At 51.1% G+C, this 23,795-nt stretch overlaps 1 protein-coding gene across 4 annotated transcripts in view; it reads right to left on the reverse strand.

The window, feature by feature from the left end:
* LOC116942989 (RNA-binding protein 47-like) overlaps positions 1 to 23,795 on the reverse strand; it is a 52,686-nt gene that overhangs the window by 23,754 nt on the left and 5,137 nt on the right. Inside the window, exon 1 of one of the 4 annotated variants that reach the window (XM_076067406.1) lies at positions 16,777 to 17,254. The exons of 1 other annotated variant lie outside the window; for it this stretch is intronic. In XM_076067406.1, the coding sequence (XP_075923521.1) occupies positions 16,777 to 17,183 (407 nt within the window). In that variant the 5' untranslated portion in view covers positions 17,184 to 17,254. Of the gene's footprint in view, positions 1 to 2,915; positions 4,662 to 16,776; positions 17,255 to 23,795 lie in introns of those variants that run through there. 2 more of the 4 variants (XM_032955556.2, XM_032955554.2) reach the window with 2 other exon arrangements.

The following is a 23,795-nucleotide window of genomic DNA, read 5'->3' on the forward strand; positions in this document are numbered from 1 at the left end:
TGCAAGCCCAGGACAGAAGTCGTATTAAATTGTGCAATTGAAAGGATTATAAAATCCTCAAAATTAGAAATTAAACAACTTGCCAACGCACTGATTATGACCGGGTGACTTAGACGGCAAACGCACCGCGGGAGCTCGCTTCGCTTTGAAACTCGTTCCTGCGCGCCCCGCGTCGCGGCTTCCTTGCCAATTTTTGTCAGCGTAATTTTCATCACGGTTATTAAAGCGTCCTGCAAAGTGGCAACGGCGCTACGCGGCTTGCCAAGCAAGCAATGGTTGGGAGAGAGGCAGGCGCCGCGAGCTGCTGAGTCCCCTTGCCGAAGCGGGACCGCGTCCGTGCGGCGCTCTTCGCGAATCGCGTTCTTACGGCTCGTCGGGAGGAGGGGGGTGGTTGGTTTTTGTTTGTTACTTCGATAACGCAAAGAGCCGGCGACGACGACGATGCGTGGACACGTGCCGTCTCAACTCGCTCAATTTACACCCCCTCCCCTCCTCCTGATCTTCTTCCCCCGGCTCACGCCTCACTCTCCGTGTCGGGCAGCTCTGCGGGAGGGGTGGCGAGGGGTGGGAAGGCGAAGACCGTCACGGAATGCCGAGGCCGGTCAGGTGAATTGACGAAAAGCTGCCAAGCGAAAACGTGAATAAGCAGCGCGTCGTGTCCATGGCACGACGCCCAACACTGGCGGGGCCAGGATGTTTATCGCTTCCAGAGAGCCCCACGCTGATAAAGATTGGTCAACATCGGCGTCGGCATCGGTTTGGTTGGTGGGGGTGACGCGGCGCGACAGCGACTCTGAAAAGAACCCCCTGGCCCCAGCGAAGTCGAACTCCACAAGAGCAGCGCGGAGAGGCGCGCACGACGCCCGCCAACAAAAACGCCTCTTTCACGGCCCGCTGACGAAACCGAGCACCCACCCACACACACACACGCGCACACACACACACGCACACACACGCGCACACACACGCGCACACACACACGCGCACACACACACACGCACACACACACACATACACACACGCGCACACACGCACACACACACACATACACACATACACACACCCGCGCATACACACACACGGACGCGCACACTCAACGCGCTCCTCTCCCCATCCCTCCGCAGCCCGAACCGCGCCACAGTGACCGCCACGCCACAGCCTCGTGTTCGCTAATCAGATGCAGAGGAGGAGCGGCAGTTGTGGAGTGAGCGAGTGGGGGGGGGCAAGGGGGGGGCAAGGGGGCTAAGAAAAGACTCCGCCGCAAACTCACCAATCCCCCCCCCTCAGCCCACCCCCCCCCCCCCCAACTGTGTTCCCTGCCGTTGAGCAATCGGTGCCCCGCGGGTCGCCATGGGGCAGCGGTGGCGGTGTGAGGCGTGAGGCAACACTCGCTGCCGATCGGATCGATCGGTCGGTCGGGAAAACGCGGCGCGGCTCTCGGGGCCTCCCCCGGGGGGGGGGGGGCGTAACCACCCCCCCCCCCCCCGAGCCGGCAAGAGCCGCCAAGAGCCACCGGCAGCCGCGGACGTCAACAAGACGAAGTCGGCCGCAGGTGACAGGAAGACGCCGCAGCTCGCGCGGACGGTGACGGTTTGGCGCCTCGAGCGGCCAGAGGCATCGACGTTTCGTCGAGTACCCTGCCGCCCTAGAGTGCGGGGACAAACACTGCCCGTGCTCACATCCTGCTCGCTTGTGATGCGGGCGTGCGGAGCGCACTGCCTCCAAAGTCACGGGCTGCAGAATCTCTCCCCCCCCCCACCACCACCACCACCCTTTTTTTTGTTAATCTTCAAAACCCAAAAAAAAATCACTCTTGCTCGCTGCATAAGTGAGGCGATCACGGGAAAGTAAACTCGATCACACTGTTTCCTCTAACTGTGGTTGCATTTAAACATACGTCCTCCCACCCCCCGCCCGCGCTCACCTCCCATTCGCACGGTTGGCTACGTACGGCACGAAAGAAGTTCAACATGCACACGTACACGAGCCGTGAGGACATCGATACATTTACAGATGGGATTCTTGAACAACACTGACGCACTCACGGCCTCTTTGTCAATCCACTGCTGAATGAAGACCCTCCCCAAGCCGTGTCGGCCACGAGGCTTGTTTGACCATACTTCACCCGCCCAGTCACCGCAGGTTGGTGAGCAGGTGAGGGTCCAGGACCGGTTGGGATATCCCTCGTCGTGGACATTCACCGTGGCCGGGAATCGAACCTCGGTTCCACAACACTTACATATTGGAGCTATGAAATGTTGGTACGTGACATTGCACGATCAAAATACATATTGCTATATGTACATTATGTGATCAAGAACAAGATTGCCAAGCTGACATAAATCATCTACAAAACAAAAATTGTATGGCTGCATATACACTTAAGATCTATAAAAGCCAAACATGTCAAGAGGTCTCCCTCCTCATCGGAGCAAGGGCCGATGCTCATCTACTATCGGTAACCTTGAGACAAGGGTGGACATTCCACATCTCTATGGCAGAGGCCATCCACAATGTGGCGCTCATTAAAGATAACTTTAATATCAGCCCTTTCATTCATTCACTCACACAAGGGGTTCAAAAATGCAACCTCACACGTCAATGGCGCTCGTTGCTTTTAAACAATTCATTCCAAAGTCACCTTTACTGTCGCTCGGTCAGCAATCCCTTGAACCACAAAAAAAACCCATAAAAAATTTTCGCAGCCTCAAATAAAAAATAATCTTTCAAACGCCGCTCGGTCATACAAAACGCGATCCGACGAAACCCACGCAACTGCGTCCCCACGCATGACTAAGCCTCAGCTGCGTACGGAGCGTCTCCCCAACACGGCGGGAGCTCGTAACAACAAATCCTCACGGAGGAGGTGGCACGGAGGAGGTGGGTGACCTGCGGAAGGGCAACGCTTCTCTCACCTCCTCCGGTCGCGAGTTTGCTTCCCGCGGCTCCTGCTCCACCTGCGCCTCCGTCCACGTCCTCCTCCTCGTGTCTCTGCCCCGTCCGAGGCCACCACGTCGTATCCCTGTCTCTAACGCCCGCGTGCCCTGCCTGTATCCGTCCCTATGCGGTCCCCGTACCTGCCCCGACTCCTTGTGTCCTGCGCTCCCGTTTGGTCGCCCGTCCCTGAGTCTATCCCTGCACTGGTCCCTGATTCTGTCTGTGTCGTTGTCTCTGTGTCCGCCTGCTCACCCGTTCCCGTCTCTGTGTCTGTCTGGTCCCTGTATCTGTCCGATTCCTTGTTCCCTGTATCGTCTGGTCACCCGTCCCTGTGTGTATCCCTGCACTGGTCCCTGTTTCTGTCCGTGCCCCTTTGTCTCTGTGTCCGTCCGTGTCCCTTGTCCCCACCTGTGCGTGTCTCTTTGTCTTTGTGCCACACTGTGGAGGCTGCCGAGTGAATGCAGCACGGTTGGGGGGGAACAGCCCTTGGTCACTCCACTTCAAAATACGTTTCACAATTTATCCCCTGACCCAATCGCCCCGCCGTGATGGCCAATTGGTCGGTCGGGGCCAGGGGGTAGGGTCTGGGAGGCACGTGATGGAGCGTGCACGGTGATGGGTGGCGGGGTGGCTGGGTGGGTCTGTGGGCGGCTCGGTCACGGGGTAGGAGGGGGAGGCTGCGTTGAGCTGTATCCAGCTCTTTTGCAATCTCCTAATGATTCTCCACAGAGGGATGGGAGAGTTTTGAGCACGGGGTGGATAGAGGAAGCATTGAAAATAATTAGATTTGTTTTTTTATATTTTGCGTCTCACTCAGTCAAAGTTTAAGTGGTCCCCTCCACTCAAGTAAGTATGGGCCTGCACTCATCTCTGCTACCAGACCTGCTCCAATGGTGAAAATTCTACATTCCCATGCCAGAAGACAAGAAACATCTAAAGGACAATCGCTGTTTACAACTACCGCTTGATTAAATATCAACCACGACGGCGTGGCACCGAGAAACGCAAGAGGTTACGGTGAAACTATCACGACGTCGTGAAGGGGCTCTTCGATCGGGGCATGGGTCCACGGTGTCACAAGGCAATGAGGAAACTTGGGGAAGAAGTGCGACAGGGAGTTTGCATTTGCATGCGATTGAGAAGTATCTGTATAGAAAAGTCTCACCGAGTTCCAGTTCCATTTTAAAGGGTGTTTTGCGCACCGAGGGAATCTAGAATACCCGGGGACAGCCCAAACTTACAAGGCAATAACACTCAAGGCCCCCTCGAATGGGATTGTAAATACATTAGGAGTTTCACTCATCTCTCACGTGATCTACCAACCCTGTACCTCCAATGTACTGAATCAGAGACGTGCGCCATCAAGCGTGGCTACATGTTTAAGCACGTCTTGGAAATAAACTCGTCACAAGCCCACGCTGGTCAGCGTGGTGAAGTATAGTCAAACAACCCCCGTGGCCGACACGGCGGATAGGAAGCCCTCCATCCAGCAATATATCATGAGAGATATTTTTTTTTATTCACTCTCCGCACATCCCAAAAGTGGAACCCTCCTAGAAAAGATCGTCGTGAGGCTCTGTGTGGCTTTCCTTTACAAAAAAATAAACGAATGATATTCAATAACAAAAAATAATATTCGACCAATTACACTGCCCGAAAAGGAATAATAAATTATAATCGACCACGTTTCAGGCAATGGGCCTCCTTCACAGCGGAGCGTTGTCTACAAATGGTTTTGTTTATGTAACTTGTGCTTCTGCACCACTGACAATGCAGTATAAATGCTGAACTTCTTTCGCACCCTACATAGCCAACTGTCCTCGTCGGTTTTGTTTCAAGTTACAATAAAAACTCTTCCAAGAGACACTGAGTGGGGAGCGGGCGGGGGGGGGGGAGACTGTGGCATAGGAAGAGCCGCTATTGGAGACATCCGAGGGTGATGGCGAGACAGCGACAGGGCGAGGGGGGCCGTGGTTGTGGTGGGCACGGCGGGTCACGTGTCGGGGTTTTACTCGAACCAGACACTGGGAAGAGGAAAAGGGGCTGAGATGGCAGGAAAGCAGCAAGGGCAGTGGCTGTTTGTCGTGTCTCTGGAATGTGTTGGCACAGCAGATCTTCCGTGTATTTAATCGTGCCAATGGCTAGGCTGGTAGCGAGGGCCAATAATATTAATTTTGAATGGCCTACAGCACTGAGGTTTTCTTCAATGGCTCATCGCTCTAGAGGCACTGGCGATTGAGGTTATTTTTTTTTACAAGCCTTCACTCTTCAGGGACATCGAAACGTCTTTTTTTTTCACAAAGCAAGTGGGTAACTGAATGAGAGAGAAAAATATTCCGATTAATGTTATTTGTTTTAAATAAAAAATAGTTCAACTTTTACAAACAGAAAGCACCCTCTGAAACCAAGTTAAGCTGTTTACATTTCAAAAGGTAAACTTTAACTACAATTGGAAATTAAGATGAAAGCAAACTGATGGATGGAGATAACAAGGGAGACAATTTCTAATCAACTCGTCACACTGCACCCCGCCTATGCTCTATCCCTCTCACCACCCCACTCCCACCACCCCACTCCCACCACCCCACCACTCCCACCACCCCACTCCCACACGCCCCCGCCACAGGGCTCAGGTGTCATCCGTGGGAACTCCGAACCTCGGAGACGCTGACCCGTGTCTCGTACTCCTGGAGACGCACGCCCGGCACAAATAAAAATATTTCCCCAGCGGCGTGATGATCGCCACCCTGACGTGGACACCCCTAAGGCTGTGCCGCATGGCGGGGGGGTGTGGAGAACACGCACCAGCGGTGTCACGATCGGTCTCCGTTGAAGACGCTCGCAAAAGACTGGGTAGTTGGGAGGCAGCCGCCCCTCCGGCAACAAACGAGGGAGCGAGACACGCGCAACAATATAAGTATCGCTCCCTCCTCTTCCCGAACCTCCGATTAGCACGGTTGGCTACGTACGGTGCGAAAAAAATTCTCCGTACATACCTACAATGGGCAGAGCACCGTGAGGAGGAAACACGGCGAGAAGGCACGGTTGGGATGGCAGGTGCTGCATCTGCCTGCCAGGCATCTCAGTCGGTTAACTCACAACACCTCGGTCCATCCCGTGACCTGCTGCCAGACAGCCTTTGACACTTCACGTGGCCCTTTATGTGCATTCACCTTTGTACAAGCTGAGCCAGTGGTCGCGTCGCCCTGGCGCTGGTGCCATGAGATGGCTTGGTGCTGAGATGCGTCTGCTATTCCCAGCGTGTATTAAACATTACGTTGCCTTGAACACACGTTTTGCCTCGTTTCTCTATTGTCTGAGATGTGGATAGAGAAGCATTGTTCACGGCCAGGTAAGCGGATGGCAGTGCAGTAGGATCCGTCATTGCACTCTACTTGTATGTTCCGACATCTACGCTCCCTGGCCTTCAACAACCTGCACTGACCAGCATGGTGAAGTATGGTCAAACAACCTCAATGACCAAAATTATGTAGGCAAGACTTCATCCAGCAGTGGAGTGACAAAAGTGCTGTACATGTACAAGAACACATGGAGACCGTATTCCCTTTTTGATCGGACATCTCCATAAATCGAACACATGCGCTTCTGCGGCCGTCTGGAACGCTCTTCCTTCCGATATTAGGAAACCACTGGAGCTGTGCACTTTTACATCATCATCATCTAGATTGAAAACGTATTTCTTTACGACTGCTTTTTGTATTTAGCTTGTTGTCCTTCACCCGCACCCCCGATTAGCACGGGCGGCTACGTATGGTGAGAAAGAAGTTCTACGTAAGTGCATCACTCCCAGAGGAAGCGGCGGCGGCAGCAGCAGTGGCGGCGGTAGCATCGGAATCCGTTCCCCTTCGCCCAGGAATGCGGCGGGCGTGCGGTGGACGCGGCACGATGGGGTTGCTTCTCTCCCGATCTCCTCACTATTCCCACCACCTCTCCCTCAATTATCCTACAACGTGCAATTAGCCGGTAATCTTATACAGCCGACCCTCCTCACTGTCCTACAAACACCTTTGTGTCCAAAACAGCAGAGAGAAGAGAACAAAAATCACGAAATGAGTTTGACGTAAACAGAGGCATCCAGCCCACAGTGGGAGTAAACAGCTGTAGTAGCGCATAGCTGGGGGGCGATGTCTGGCTTCCGTAGTCATAGCCCATAGCTGTGGTTGCGCATAGCCGGGGATGACATTTGCGCTCTGGATACGGAGTGACCAGTGGCAGACTCCCCGGACGAAGCGTTGTCGGACCGCAAGCAACGGTTCTCGCTTGACGTAAATCACCGGCAATTTACGAGGCCATTCAGTGATGACCAAAATTAACGTCGACAACATGAAGTTTTGTCCAACAGCTAACACCGGTCTCCTCACAATTATCTAGAACAATATTATGCCTCTACGTCGATTCACTGCTGATTGAAGGCCTGCACGACGGCTTGTCGGTGATAGGTTTTTTTGTTTTATTATCATCTAACTTCAACTGTCTTTATGATGGATTAGGAGAGCGGTTTTAGAACCTGTGGTCCACAGGCCACCGGTGAGCCACTGGTCGGAGACTTTGCAAGGCCATGGAAGGTGGTCTGTGGAACTGTTGCAGATGCGAATGTTTTCAACAAAGGTTCCTTGCCTCATTACTGCGTGGTGGTCCGCGAAAGAATGTAGAGGGTTTTGACAGCGGCAGGCTCCAGAAAATGTTGCAATGAAATCCACAGGCTTTAAGGTATTATCACTGACGTGGCTTCTGCAAACTCGGCCTGGAGTGTCTGGCCACGATGCTTGATCAACTGGTACTGCCCGCTTGCCGAAAGTATTACTGTTGTTTATAAAGCTTAATTGAAATAAGTAATTGCAATAGTCACCACAATGTATTACAGAGATGACTGATAAAGGAAACTTGTCAGCAACATAAATAAATAAATATGCGTTTTTTTTCTAAAAATGGCCTGTAGAAATTATTGGGAAATTCTTATGAGACATACATCTTGATGAGACAACGAGAGACCAGTGTCTTCAACAATATTTCTGGTACACAAGCAGCCGCGGCACCACGCCTCGCGTGGTAGGATCAGCAGTGCGCCACAGACGCAAGATGTTAACTACCTCGCCTGGTATACATGAGGTTGTGGGTTCGATGCCTGTATATTTCGAGTCTGCATGTCCCTCTCCCCGTAGTTGCGTGGATGTTTCTCCGGGTCCTCCGGTTACACCCCCCACCCCCCCCCCCCCCGTTAAAAATCAACGTGCGTTCAGAGTATTTGTGGCTCAGGCGATACATCTCACGTGAAGAGCCACTTCATTTGTGATAGCCAGGCTGCTTCTGAAAGAGAGCTATATAGCAGCTCAGTAGGGCCTCACCTGGTAAAATGAAAATAGTTTAGTTTAACTCAACTCCAAGTCTCGGAGGGGAGGGGCCTTTTGGAGAGCGCCCATCATGCCTGGATACGCGATGGATTGGAATTTAAACGAGGCTTTCATTGTGTCGAATTAAATCCATCTAAAATGTAATATACATCGATAACAATATTTATAATTTTGATTTAAAGCTTTCGTGACTGCAGGGATTCATATTCTTGGTTCTTTCGGTAAAGTCACGTAGAAGGGAAACAATAAAATAAAAATATTAAACAAAAAAGAAATTTTTATTGCTGTGGTTTTCAAACCTGATGATGATTGCTTGTGTTGCAGTCGAAACGTCGTGAGAATTTTATTGTTTTATAGTTTTATTACTTTGTTTCCCTTCTACGTGACTTTACCGAAAGAACCAAGAATATGAATATTTATAATGTTACGTCCTGACCCTTTCACCCCTCCCCCAGTCCCCCCGACCCCGGGCCCCCTCCCGATGCGTCTCTACCGCACCTTTAAACTTCGCGGGTTTGAACGAGGAAACGAACGTGAATCGGTTCCATTGCGTGTCGTTTTTACCAAACTTCGCCACGCCGATCAGTGCGGCGATGGCGAAAGATACCGATCGCCACGGATATTAGCCACGGCCAGGGAATTAAACTCGGGTCGCCGGGTCAGCAGTGCTTCGCACGATAGTATTAGTCCTAAAATAAATGTAGTTGGTTTGTTTGGGAATTGAGCTAAATGAATAAACGTTTGTGAGGAGGCGGAGGCAAGCAACTCCTTATCAGCAGCACAGCTGTTGCTGGGACACAGTCGAATACAATTGCACATTCACTCTTCTCGGGGTGACACGACCAGCTGAGCAAGACACCCCCCGAAAGGGAAGAAGAGATGTAACTGGTGTCATGCCCAGCCCACACCACCCCACCACCAAATCCCTCACACCCACCCCCGCCACCACTCCTGGGATGTCTCAAAGTAACTCGACGATAGTTCGTGTTGTTGACGAAGTCCCTGACGAGAAAATGTTGGTGAGCCCAAGTGATGTGCGCGCGCCTGTGTGTTTTGTTGTTGTTTGTCGTTGTTGTACTGAGCGAACGGCGACTATGAGTGGACGGAAATCACGCGCGACGCTGCAGGGCGCACGTGGCCAAAGTCGTGACCCACGACGACGGGAGGAGGAAATGAACGACTCTGAGTGTTGACTCGGACTGTGGGCGTTCAGTCACGTTGCTGTGCACTGAGAAAGCAGTGCACTCAGGAAGAGCACACACGGTAATTGGCTATAAAATTAACATTATATTTATGTTTTTATACATACATACAATTACTCGGTTCACCGTTTGGCTGACATGATAATATTCGGAAGAGCAAAAATTGCCAAACCCTCACACCAACTCATACTTGAATAACCTTCCATAAGTTGTGCACGACTATAGACTAAGATCACGATTAAGATAACAAATGCGAACCAAAATGACACCGTTTCCCGGGGTGGGAGTGGCGGTGGTCGTGGGCACGGCTCACGGTCAACACCGGTGACGATTATCTGAACAGGTCCTGGGTCTTCCCTAGGTCGACTCAGCCTCAAAGCAGTATCTGGTGCGGTGTGCAAAACATCGCCACTTGGGAGACAAAGGTACTGGCCACCCACCCCCCGAGTGTACTGTGCCAGCCTTCATAGGTGTTCGCTAACAGCACTTGCCTTAAAAGTCCGTTGAAGGCTGTACGGGGGATCTTTGTCTTTGGTGGGCAGGGCAAGAACTTTGCTTCGTTCTCACAAAGCGGGAGCTTCCTGCTCCTGGCCGGGCCATTTAACAAAGCGCGTGACTTCTCCCATGCCAGGGCCAAAGGTCGCAGGTAACGACATTTCCTGGTAACTCATCGGCAAATTAACCAAACGCCGAGACTGTGACTCCTACGCTTGCCAAGAACACACGGCGGACGAGGTCCCGCGACGCTCCAACTCAGCCTCCAGATAAATGTGCGCAAGGGAACGCGTCCGACAGGACACGCTCCGAGGAGATGGAGCGGTGAGATCACCACGCGGTCAAAGTGCTCGGCGGATTTGTCGTGATCACTTGTTTGTTGTTTGTGCTTTTTGTTTAGGTGCCATTTATTAATTTGTAAATTAGTTTTTTTTTTATTTGCTTGGTAGTAGGGTTTTCATTTGCCATGGGAGTGGTTATACATGGGATTTGGTTCTCATATATAGAATTAACGTAGAGCGTTGTGGGATGCTATTAGCGTGAATGACGCTATATGTGAAGCAAAAGTATGATTACCATTGTTACATCGCAAGATCTTGAAAGATGGTAGCGGGTTGGGGACGTCTTCATCCAGCGGTGGATTGACCATGGCCGCTGACGATGGCGATGTTGATGAATGAAAGTTATAGTCGGTGATTTAAAATAAAATCACAGCAGCCGGGGCGATGCCTGGACTGGCGAGCGACGCCATCTCCCGTGCGATCGTCACCAGGGCTGGTTTTTTCCTGCTTGGGAATTGCACCTTTACAGAGACGGAGGGGATGCTGCGGCCCCAGCCACGGAACTGTGACAGGAGGAGTTTAATTACCCGGCTGTTGAAGGACAGACCGGGGGCGCGAGCAATCAAGCCTGAAATCGGGCGTCAGTTTTCCTGCCCCCTTATCCACGTGCCCTCCAACCCCATGCTGCCCCCTTCGCGTGCCGTTTCGTAATTAGATTTTTTTTGGTTGTGAAGTTGCGGTGGCTTTGCGGTGGCACGCAGTTGGCTTGCGCGGGCCGAGGCCTCGTTTAGTTTGTTCGTGTCGGCAGGTTCGACGTACGCCGCGCGGATGGTTTCAAACGCAGCTGTGCAGTCGTCTTCGCGGAATGGCAAACGCGTGCTCAAATGCACCAGACGCATCACCGCACAAGCCGTTTACCAGTGTCAGAAATGGCCCGAAGGTTACACGCGGAGAGAAAGGCCGTCGCTTGGGGGGGGGGGGGGCGTAGCTGCCGTTACAGATGAACCCCCCCCCCCCCCCCGCTTATGTAATGCTCAGTCGCTGGGTGCCCTGTCACGTAAGAAGAGGCCAACATGGCAATACACGCTCTTGGTTGGGAAAAGCCCCACAAGTCAACCAAGCGTTTTGCAACACGAGACGAGTCCAGCACGGTGGTGGCACTCAAAGTCACAAACGAAGCGATCCATTTTAAGGCCACCGAGAATGTAAAGGCGGGGCCCAATATTAATGAACAAATATAGGGCCATCTTCTTTGGTTCTTTCGGTAAAGTCACGTAGAATGAGAATAAAATAATAAATTGATAAAATAAAATAACACAAGAATATTATTGTGTTATTTTATTTTATCAATTTATTATTTTATTCTCATTCTACGTGACTTTACCGAAAGAATATTATTGTGTTATTTTATTTTATCAATTTATTATTTTATTCTCATTCTACGTGACTTTACCGAAAGAACCAAAGAAGATGAATCATTGCAGTCACGAAAGTTTTAAATCGAAAAATATAGGGCCGTCCATAAATGACGTCACGCCATTTTGGACGATATTTGACCCCCCCCCCCCCCCCCTGTCGTCACATGGCGTCACAAAAAGTCAGACCCCCCTTCAAATATTACGTCACAAAGCTCTGCCCACCCCCCCAAAAAAATAAAACATGCTTCAAATCGTGATAATTGGCAACAAAACTGACACCTTTTTTACAAGGAGTCATGTTTACATTGACCACAATACCTGCGGTCGGAACGCAAACAAAAAACAACAGCTCTGATAATGTATGTGGCACTGTCCTTGAAATTGATTGGTCCACACCCGAGACAGCTTTCTTTAGAGCCTCGTCTCACATGGTGTTGGACCAGAAGACGCCAAAAGGCGCACAACTCAAAGACAATGCACCATTAGAGTATGAGAGCTCACGGTTAAGCATTTACACCATTGGAAACCTCATTTGCCAGTTTTGTTGCCAGAATAAAGGGTAAAAAGCCAATTATCATATTTTGTTACTGGCAAATGAGGTTCCCAATGATGCTTCAAATCGGTTTAAACTATTGTCATTGTAGTGCATATTTAATGTGGCGCTGCACTCTGATGTTGGAGAAAACATATTTTAAAAAAGTCTATCTAATTAAGTAGAACTTGTTGTCTATATTTATTTAAAGTTGCACATTTTCATGTGACGAAATTTCTCAACCCCCCCCCCCCCCCAGGTGCGTGACGTCATTTATGGACGGCCCCTATGGGGTGAAACAAAACTTACATTTAGATCATAATAAACACAAAACAGCTTATAACTTGAACATCACGATTAATCATCGTAATTAGTCAAGTAAATTAATTACTTCACGCAACCTGCGATTGCAAAGCGTGCACTGTTTGTAGTCACGTGATGCGTTCAAAAAACTATTTCTGCTTCAGCAGGCTCTCGATGGGTTGGCACCACCGCTGTGAGTACAGCGATTGCGCAATGCGCTGACCTCACCACATGTCAGGTGACCTTGACCGGGGCAATGTAAAGCCGCTGCCCCCCCCTGCCCCCCCGCCCCCTGCCTCCCCCCCCTGCCCCCCCCTGCCTCCCCCCCTGCCCCCCGTATTCGCTCCCCGCTCTCGTCGAGAGAGAACGACTCAGGGGCGCGAGGAGGAACCACAGACGAACTTGAAGGCAACCACGTGATGACGCGGCTCCAAAATTTTGCAAAGCTCTGGGGATCCTCTGCACATTGTGGTGGTATCGGCCGATTAATAAGCGTTCATGCGTGAGAGGAAACCGACGAACCCGGTGAAATCTCACGTGCGTGAGGAAGAAACCGCTCTCTTCCATCCAGACAGAACAGGTGGAGTCCACATTTTTGCTGTACTGCCTTCTCCTGGCGGGCCAGGGTACGGCTCCTCCTCGACACCCCTCGTAAGGGAGTTTCAGGACATCTGTGTGCGATCCACCAACCCTGGCTTGCCTACACGGTGCTGGATTACAGGCCACGTGCGTAACCGCCACCGCCATCGCCCCGGCTTCGTGTTATTTGTCCCAATAGCGATAAGGGTCGGGACAGCTCGATCAGAAAGCTGTTCCATCTCAGGGTCTCCGAGGCAGCGTGAACATCGCATGAAAACCGTGAAGATTGAGAACGTCGTGTGCCCACTGACGCCTGAGCCCCTCCCTGCGTAGGGACCCAGCATCTCTTCCATGACCCGCCGCCAAGAGTAACGATGGCGTAACGCATGAAACGGAGAGACGTCTTAAAACAAATATCAGCTGAGAACAGCCCTCTCCTACTTTAACTAGAAATCAGCGCCGTGCCCGTCGGGCAAAAGGTGAACTTAAAGCCACCGGCCGTAGCTGGAATGGAGGATCGTTTCGGAAGCGCGTGACTGTGCTTACTATCTCTGAGGTACTAGAATAAAAAACGGGACACATCATTGCAAGAAGAAGAAGAATAGTATGTCACGATACCAGAAGGGGAGCGGGGAACTACACGACAACGGTTCGACTGGAGGCTTCTGGAGCGGTGCATTAATATTACCCAATAGACGAAAACCGTGGGTTTTAATTACCCTGGTAATCCTTACATATTTCACCCGCTGACACAAACAGGGACCCTTTAATGTCCCAGGACAAATTTTCAGATTTCCCATGAGAGTTCGGTATTTAAAAACAAATGAAGAGACGATCCGAGGAAAGGCAGGACAAGTGGCAACCCTCTATAGGGCCGTGTCATAGCGCAACTGCCGCACTTGGTGTGCGCTGTATCACGAGTAGGGGGGGGGGGGTCAGTTTGAGTTTACGTATATATATTTAAATATAAAGTCGTGTTAGTACAAAGGTTCCACAGTAAAAACAGATTTGAAAAGCCTTGGCAAAACAAATGAAATCTTTCTGGAGAAAAGCAGCTTGGCTGCGGCGCTTCGCGATCGGCGCTGTCGCGCGTACCCCAATTCCTCCGATTAGCACGGTTGGCTGCGTACGGTGCGAAAGAAGTTCAACATACATACACATACGTTATTACTTCGGGAAGTTTTACCGCCCAATTGCATCCTCCACGCGTGGGGACGCTGCCGTGCCTTAAGTGTGAGCACCCTGGACTCGCAATCCACAATATATAATCCACAATATATAATCAGAGAGCACGCCTCGTTCCCATATCTATCCCTCCACATAAACGAACACATAAACGTATGTTTTTACACACATCCCATCAGCTCCGCGGCCTTCTGGGAGTGCGTAATATTAGAAGCATTGGTTCAACGCGCAAGGAAAACTCTGGACCGGTTCTGACAGTGTCTCATCAGCAGAATCAGGCGTTGCCTAAACCCAGTGCTGGTGAACTGCCAGATATTCATAGGCCAGACACCTCTCTGCTGGGTAAGGACAAGTTCCGAGGTCACCGGTTCTAGTGGATCTCCTGGCGCCGCAGGTGGAACAATGGGGCACGTTTGTCGTCAAGTCCTCCCCCTCTGCCAACTCTGTCCAGCGAACGGTATAAATTGGTACCCTAGTTAGTCGATCGGAAGGGTCTCCGCGTGGTGGGGTAAAGTATGGGTACTCAAATCTCTTCCAAGATGTCCGGCCGGCGAGCAAAATTCGGTCAAACTACCTTCTTTAAAGCTCCCCTCTCATGGGGGCCCTTTTGCCAAGTGGCGTGAGAGCCTCGCCTAGTATCCGGGAGGTCGTGGGTTCGATCCTAACCCTGATGCCTGCTTGCTGTATATTTGGAGTTTGCACGTTCTCCCCGTGGTCGCGTGGATTTTTCTCGTGGTCCTCCGGTTTTTCTCTCCACATTTAGAATCACCATCACGCGTTCAGAACATTTGGCTACAGCTGTAAATTTCCACGTGATAAGCCACTTCGTTGAGTTATCATTCGTGACCAGGTCGCTTCTGAAAAAGAACTGTTTAGCTCAGTGGGTCTTTCCTGGCAACATTTAAATACTTTTTGGTTCTTTCGGTAAAGTCACGTAGGTATAAAATAAAATAAATTAAATCGCGACGTTTCGATTGCAACACAAGCAATCATCATCAGGTGGGTAACCACAGCAAGAAAAATGTTATTTGCAAAAAACATTTTTCTTGTTGCCATCGAAACGTCGTGATTTGATTTATTTTATTTTCTACCTACGTGACTTTACCCAAAAAACCAAAGAGTATGGATCCCTGCTGTCACGAAAACTTCAAATCTAACATAGAAAAGGTTTCATAGTTTTTAATCACAGGGCTGCGCCCTTGCCTTGACCGCCTTCATATCCCAACACACCGGGCCTGTGGTGCCATAGCTCAGGCTAAGGATGGGGAGCAGCTGTTATTGTTTTACGGCTGATCTTTTTGCGTGGCCCCGTGGAACGCTTGCCTCCGAGGCTACGCCCGCACATCAGCATCCTCGTGAAGGGCACCACCCACTGCCTTTCCCGACTTTCATCGGCTGATCGGCCGGGCTGCTTTGCCTGTTTCTGCCCTAGCAGGTGTCGTTGCGAAAGCTGAAAAAAGTGTCTTGTTCTGAATTGGGAGCCATCCGGCTGCGAGCGGTAACACTGCGAGGAGTCAGAGGGACGTGAGAGGGAAGAAAAGGAGAAGTAGGGACTGCGCATACAAAACTGAAACGTTGATCTGTCTGTACATGCAACGCGGGCAAGGTTGCGCTCGTTCGGCTCGTGACAGGGGCAGGCGCTCCCGGGTATTTGCGCGGCCTCCATCCTCGTCTTGAGGGCCGAACCCGTGTCGACTCAAGTGCCAGGAGGAGGAGGAGGGTTAGACGTTCTGCTGATGGGAGGAACGTGTGTGAGCCAGTGCCGCGGGGATGATGACCGTCGTCAGCCGTGAAGTGGATAAACAAAACCAGTCAAAGCCGTGGTATTTTTGGTAGCTATTAAGAGGCAGATGATACGTTAATCAAATATGTACTTTGAATGGGTGAGAACGTAATGTTCACACGACACTTGTAAAGGGGGCCCTTTGCAAAAACAACAAAAGTGGCATCGTTTAACTTGAGCAACGAACAGGACAGCACCGTTTTGAGAAACGGGGAAAACTCCAACAAGAGGAGAACGATTTAAAGCTGTCGTGACTGCAAGGATTCATCTTCTTTGGTTCTTTCGGTAAAGTCACGTAGAATGAGAATAAAATAATACATTGATAAAATAAAATAACACAATAATATTCTCACGACGTTTCGGCCACAACACAAGCGGCCTTCATCAGGTGAAGGGACGAGACTGTCTGGAGGACAGCGCTGTCCTCCAGACAGTCTCGTCAATTTATTATTTTATTCTCATTCTACGTGACTTTACCGAAAGAACCACAGAAGAAGAGGAGAACGATTTTTGTTTTAAAAAAAAAATACACACGGCACGATCGATACGGAGCACTCGGGCAAAGTAGGGCAGCGAGAAGGAAGTTACATTTTCATTCAATGACTTTTAGACCTCAAGAGTTTCCACACCGAACCAGCCAGAGCGACGCGAAGTATCTGTAAATGCCACACGCGGACCATGCGACGAACCTTTTGAGAACCACGCCAAGGGCTGTCGCTGTTCCGTCGAAACGGGTCGGGACCCTTTCGCCTCCTTCTCTCTGGCCCCCCTTTTGAAGAAGAAGAAGCCAACCTCGACAGGGATTCGAGAGACGCGACGCTATCGTTTCCCGCTGCCTTCTGCGCCGCTGCCACCTGCCCCTAATGAAGTGCGAGCCGAGCTCCGAGGGGCGGGAGCGCAGGCGGGGAACGTCGCAGCGGTGGCGCGGCTCAGCGGAGAGAGAGAGAGAGGAGAGAGAGAGAGAGGAGGCAGAAAAAAAATGACGAGGAGGAAGTGTGCCTGTTGCCAGGGGGAACCCAACGTGACACACGCAACGCGCGTGTGTGCGCGCGCTCGAGCGCTGTGTGTGTGTGCGTGCCGCTGTCATGTGACACATCGCGGCGGGTGACGGCACAGGTGGGTGGGCGGAGGGGGTTTGCGTCACTTCTCTGCACAGAGTCGACGCGACCAAAGGAATGAAACTCGACCGATTCGAGTTATCAATTACGTAACGCCCCAGCACCACCACCACCCCTCCCCCGGACCGGTTCCTTGGGCTGGCAGCAGCAGCAGCAGCAGCAGGAGGAGGAGTATGCGGAAAGGTTGAATGCATTTCGCACCGCCCCCGACACTTTGTAAGACTTTTTTTCGTGCACGTGTAAACCTTCCGTGCGACGAAAAACTCTCCAAACCAGTCTTTTCGGTCTCGTCTACGGAGAATAATTTGATAAGAGAAGTGAGAGAGAGAAAAAAAGCCATTTCAGCATTTTAAGCTGAAATTTTTATTTTTTTGTCGCGCGCTTCCACAGGAGGAGTGGCAGAGCGCGTGGCGGAGTGCGCCGACACTGGCACGTGGCATCAGGTCCCTGCTAAGCTCAATGACGCTCATCATCATCAACATCATGGATTACATTATCATGGAATTATTCTCCACCGCGCACTGGCAGAGGGAAATATTTCGGGCAGCTCTGGCTGAAATTAAGTCTTAAACTTTACCACCATAATTTATTACAGAATTATTATTATTTATACTGCACCCCCTCCCCCACCACCATGCAGTACATCTCAGGTTGCCAGAACAGAAGGGCATTTAAATAGCTCGGTAAGGAAGTGATTGTAGCCCAGTTACAATGTCTAAAACAATACAGTGGAGACAATAGTGTTATTATTACACCTGTTGTTTACACATGAAAGCCTCTTTTATTTTCTCCCCCAAAGCGATATTTTTATTCAACGTACAAATGCACAGCACGCTGCTAGGGCACAAGCCGGAGAAAGATGCAAACAAATACAAAAACAAACGCGCACGCTAATCGACTCTCCTTCAGTTGCCTCCTGCCAAGTTGTTTGTAGTATGGAGGCGACGATTACGATCTACAGCAGCGCTGTGGGGCTGACGGTACGACGCCTACCACCCTGCCACCCTCTCCACTCGGCCGTGGATCCCACACAAAGGCACAAGATGTGCTATAACACTCTCATATCGCATGCTATAGCATCATAAAATAACTAAATTTGTTCGCTGGCTGGAGGGAGGGAGGGAGTGTCACGTCACGTCCAAAGGACATGTAGGCTACTATTGATGTGCATCTGTACATTTAACTTCTTCTTTGGTTCTCTCGGTAAAGTCACGTAGAATAAGAATAAAATAATAAATTAATAAAATAAAATAACACAATAAAATTCTCACGACGTGAAGATGAATCATTGTTATCACGAAAGCTTTAAATCGAAATACATTTAACTTCTTTCGCACCGTGTGTAGCCAACCGTGATAATCGCAGGTGCGGATATTATTATGATTATTATGATTACCTTTCAAAATGCACACATGCAGGAATACAGATATCTAGAAACATTCGAAACTCACCCCTAGCTTGCGAACCCCTCGCATCAAAATGTATACGCTTGACGGCGTTGTAACCCATTCGCCTGAGAGAGAGCGCACGACGACACGAAATCCGCGTACCGCTGAGGACGCGACCAAAGTTCCACGGGCTGCTTGTGGTGGGGTTATTTTTTGTTTTTAAAGACGAAAAACAGAGCGACAAGCCGACTAACTTAGCGCTGCTTCTGGTGGCAGCGGTGGGCGCGACCGCTTTCGACGATATCCCCGACGGCTCTCGGGAGAGAGGCTGGGAGACCCTCGAGGGGTTAAGCCCCCCTCGAGGGTCTCACAGCGCTTCCAAGAGCCGACCCGGGCCACGGGCTACTCCGCCTCCTCCACCGCCACCGCCTGGGCCACGGCCCTTCAAATCGGTGCGCGCGTTCACGCACGCTCTCACGGGCAATCGCTGTAATTACTCGCTAATGCGCCTTTTAATTAACAACTGCGAAGGAGCAGCGGCAGACGGGCGCGCAGAATAAAATCCGTCCCCTGTGCCCGCAGGCGTGCGGCGCGTTGCGTTGTGAACGCTGCGGGTATCGGCGCTGCGGGTGCGGTGCGTGCGGTGTGCGTCGGTGGCTCGTCCCGAGGATGGAGGAGGAGGTGGTGGGTCGAGGGGAGGCTCGTAACGGGACGCTGGGACGAGGAGGGTGGGGAGGAGGGTGGGGAGGAGGGAGCGTAGCGGCTAGCGCTACGCTGCTCTACGAACCCGGCGACACGGGTTCGACTCCCGTTCACGGCCAACACCCAGTGACGATTATCTGAACCGGTCCTGGACCTCCCCCTAGGTCGACTCAGCCTCAAATGAGTACCTGGTGCCGTGTGTAAACATCGCCACTGGGGAGATAAAGACGGCCGGGCGTGGTGCTGGCCGCCCACCTCCTCGTGTACCGTTCCGGCCTTCGTAGGTGTTCGCCAACAGCACTTGTCCCAACAATCAGACAACCCTCTCCGGGGGATATTTGTCTTTGTTTGGTGCGGTGCAGGGGGGGGGAGGAGCTAATTGAACGGGTCCTTTTGTGGACGCGGTCTTCCGTTTCGGCACTCACGAGGGTTTGACCTCCGCCGTCCGTCGCAGTACAAACCACCGCGCCAACTAAGCGACTGTCAAGAAGGGCCGGGCAGTGGCCGAACCTCACGTTTATGCTTTGGGAACGCAAACGTCGAGGCAGCAGCAGCAGCAGCAGTCCGCACGAGGGTAGAGGAAGGCAGGTGACAGCGCTCGGTATACCAAACACAGCTCCTCACGCGTCCTTCCTAGCTGCTCACACTTCACGCACGCCAAGATGCTGCCACCCCCCCCCCCCCAATACTTGACAACGGCTGTTGGAGATGGATGGGCGTGTATGTCCACGTGTTGTCCGCGTGTGTTTGTCTACGTGCGTGCCTGTGTGTCTGTGTAACGACCTCGCATGCAAAAACGCCCGTGTGTGCTCGATTGAGCAAGCGGCATTCATCCAGCACCCCCCCCCCCCACCCCTTCCTCTTCCAGGCACCTGAATACATTCAGGTAAAACTACTCCGCTCACTTCACCACCACCACCACCCACATTGTGTCACCAGGCACGCAGGTACACAAATAGGGGGGCAGCACCCGCAAGCCTTTACACGCGTTTAGGGTTTGGTGATTCAGCCCGAACTTGTAAACGCCTCCTTCGTTTCAATAACGCGGCCGTCGCCAATCGAGTTGAGCGACGCACAAACACGGCCCACCTTTTATCGCCGCGATGATGACGAGCACTTTCGGGGCACTTGCGTGCAGCCATGACGATTGCCGATACCAACTGCAACTTATGCGTGTTTTAACCTCTTTCGCACCGTACGTAGCCAAACGTGCTAATCGGAGGTGTGGGGGGAGGACAATAACCTTATGGGTCTGTGTGTGAGTCTATGGGTCTCTGTGTGAGTCTGTGGGTCTCTATGCGAGTCTGTGGGTCTCTATGCGAGTCTGTGGGTCTCTGTGTGAGTCTGTGGGTCTCTGTGTGAGTCTGTGGGTTTCTGTGTGAGTCTATGGGTCTCTGTGTGAGTCTATGGGTCTCTGTGTGAGTCTGTGGGTCTCTGTGTGAGTCTATGGGTCTCTGTGTTAGTCTGTGGGTCTTAGTCTGTGGGTCTCTGTGTGAGTCTGTGGGTCTCTGTGTGAGTCTATGGGTCTTTGTGTGAGTCTAGGTCCCTGTGTGAGTCTATGGGTCTCTGTGTGAGTCTAATTCTCTGTGTGAGTCTATGGGTCTCTGTATCAGTCTATGAGTCTCTGTGTGAGCCTATGAGTCTCTGTGTGAGTCTATGGATCTCTGTGTGAGTTTATGCGTCTCTGTGTGAGTCTATGGGTCTCTGTGTGAGTCTATCGGTCTCTGTGTGAGTCTATGGGTCTCTGTGTGAGTCTAGGTCTCTGTGTGCGTCTATGGGTCTCTGTGTGAATCTATGGGTCTCTGTGTGAGTCTAGGTCTCTGTGTGAGTCTATGGGTCTCTGTGTGAGTCTATGGGTCTCTGTGTGAGTCTATGGGTCTCTGTGTGAGTATATGGGTCTCTGTGTCAGTCTATGGGTCTCTGTGTGAGTCTATGGGTCTCTGTGTGAGTCTAGGTCTCTGTGTGAGTCTATGGATCTCTGTGTGAGTCTATGGGTCTCTGTGTGAGTCTATGGGTCTCTGTGTGAGTCTATCGGTCTCTGTGTGAGTCTATGGGTCTCTGTGTGAGTCTAGGTCTCTGTGTGCGTCTATGGGTCTCTGTGTGAATCTATGGGTCTCTGTGTGAGTCTAGGTCTCTGTGTGAGTCTATGGGTCTCTGTGTGAGTCTATGGGTCTCTGTGTGAGTCTATGGGTCTCTGTGTGAGTATATGGGTCTCTGTGTCAGTCTATGGGTCTCTGTGTTAGTCTATGAGTCTCTGTGTGAGTCTATGAGTCTCTGTGTGAGTCTATGGGTCTCTATGTCAGTCTATGGGTCTCTGTGTGAGTCTAGGTTTCTGTATGAGTCTATTGGTCTCTGTGTGAGTTTATGGGTCTCTTTGGAGTCTATGGGGTCTCTGTGTGAGTCTGTGGGTCTCTGTGTGAGTCTGTGGGTCTCTGTGTGAGTCTATAGGTCTCTGTGTGAGTCTAGGTCCCTGTGTGAGTCTATGGGTCTCTGTGTGAGTCTAATTCTCTGTGTGAGTATATGGGTCTCTGTATCAGTCTATGAGACTCTGTGTGAGCCTATGAGTCTCTGTGTGAGTCTATGGATCTCCGTGTGAGTCTATGGGTCTCTGTGTGAGTCTATGGGTCTCTGTGTGAGTCTATGAGTCTCTGTGTGAGTCTATTAGTCTCTGTGTGAGTCTATGGGTCTCTGTGTGAGTCTATGGGTCTCTGTGTCAGTCTATGGGTCTCTGTGTGAGTCTAGGTCTCTGTATGAGTCTATGGGTCTCTGTGTGAGTCTATGGGTCTCTTTGGAGTCTATGGGGTCTCTGTGTGAGTCTGTGGGTCTCTGTGTGAGTCTATGGGTCTCTGTGTGAGTCTATAGGTCTCTGTGTGAGTCTCGGTCCCTGTGTGAGTCTATGGGTCTCTGTGTGAGTCTAATTCTCTGTGTGAGTCTATGGGTCTCTGTATCAGTCTATGAGTCTCTGTGTGAGCCTATGAGTCTCTGTGTGAGTCTATGTGTCTCTGTGTGAATCTATGGGTCTCTGTGTGAGTCTATGAGTCTCTGTTTGAGTCTATGAGTCTCTGTGTGAGTCTATGGGTCTCTGTGTGAGTCTATGGGTCTCTGTGTCAGTCTATGGGTCTCTGTGCGAGTCTAGGTCTCTGTATGAGTCTATGGGTCTCTGTGTGAGTCTATGGGTCTCTTTGGAGTCTATGGGGTCTCTTTGGAGTCTATGTGTCTCTGTCTAAGTCTATGTACGTGTGTATCTTGAACTTCTTTCGCACCGCACGTAGCCAACCGTGCTAATCGAAGGTGCTGGGGTGTCGTTTTTTATCGACGTTGCTGAGCGCGGACCCCCCCAATGGCCCAACGCACCGAGTGGCCATATCCGCCTTAGTAATGAGGATGTCAGAAGAACAAAGAATGTTGTTCGCTGTTGGTGGTGGTGGCGATGGTGTTGGATCGCGTCTCTTTTTTGCGGGAACGTGTTGGGCAACCGAGACGCCGCCGGAGTGCTCCACTCCGGGCTGGGCTCTGACCGAGCCGGTGGCTTCGAGTCCCGCTGGCACGTGGTGGCCACGAGCACGGCCTGGCAAGGCGGGTCACCCAACACCGCGGAAGCCCTGAGAGAGGGCCACTACTTGGAGAAGCCTACATCCAGCAGTGGACGGATCATGGTTGATGATGATTGCGACGATCTATTCAGGAAGTTATACCAAAATGCAATCACCTGCTCGAAAGTTAACGACCCCAATGCACGACTTCACTTACAGACAAGGAAATAGGTCTTGTTGGCATCACAGCCTGCATGCCAGGTTTATACAGTACATGTGTTGAACACTAAACTGTGCCTGCTCAACTATAAACAAAAGAGTAAAGCTATTTTCGTCACGTGTTTGCGTCCTCTCTCTCGTATTGCATCTGCCCTGCCTGCATCGTCACAACATGGAGACATTTCCATTCTGCAGGCCTGGTGAGACGCGTGCCGACTCCGGGGAGATGACTTCACAGAAATACTCCTCGAGATGTCTTCAATTGCCTCTTAGCCACACTGTGGTTGTACAACCTCTCGCATCGCCTGCTAAAGAGCAATCAACCTTTTTTTAAATTATAATTATTATAATCTCCGCCCCCCCCCCCCAGAGATAGAGTTTGCAGTGATTGGTGATCGTGCTGAAACAGTGAACTTGTTACGAGTTTTTACTTAAAGCTTTCGTGACTGCAGGAATTAATATTCTTTGGATATAATTTTTTTTGAACCTATCTACGCGACTTTACCAAAAGACCCAAATAATATTGTTACGGGTTGGATACCCGGTTGGACCACGGGTGGATGGAACCTAGGTTCGACTCCAGGATCTCAGCGGTGCATACTCAGCACTCGACGCAGAACTGTATTACTGCTTGAGAAGCTGACCAGCTGAATGCAGAGACCAATAGTTTTGTATTGCCCCATATTTATGAACCAGTAACGAAAGATCATGTCGCCAGCACACATTATATTCATCGTCCATGATCGTT

This window comes from Petromyzon marinus, chromosome 16 (assembly GCF_048934315.1).
Source record: "Petromyzon marinus isolate PM22_M1 ecotype Great Lakes invasive population chromosome 16, UKy_Petmar_22M1.pri1.0, whole genome shotgun sequence".
Classification (NCBI taxonomy): Eukaryota; Metazoa; Chordata; class Hyperoartia; order Petromyzontiformes; family Petromyzontidae; genus Petromyzon; species Petromyzon marinus.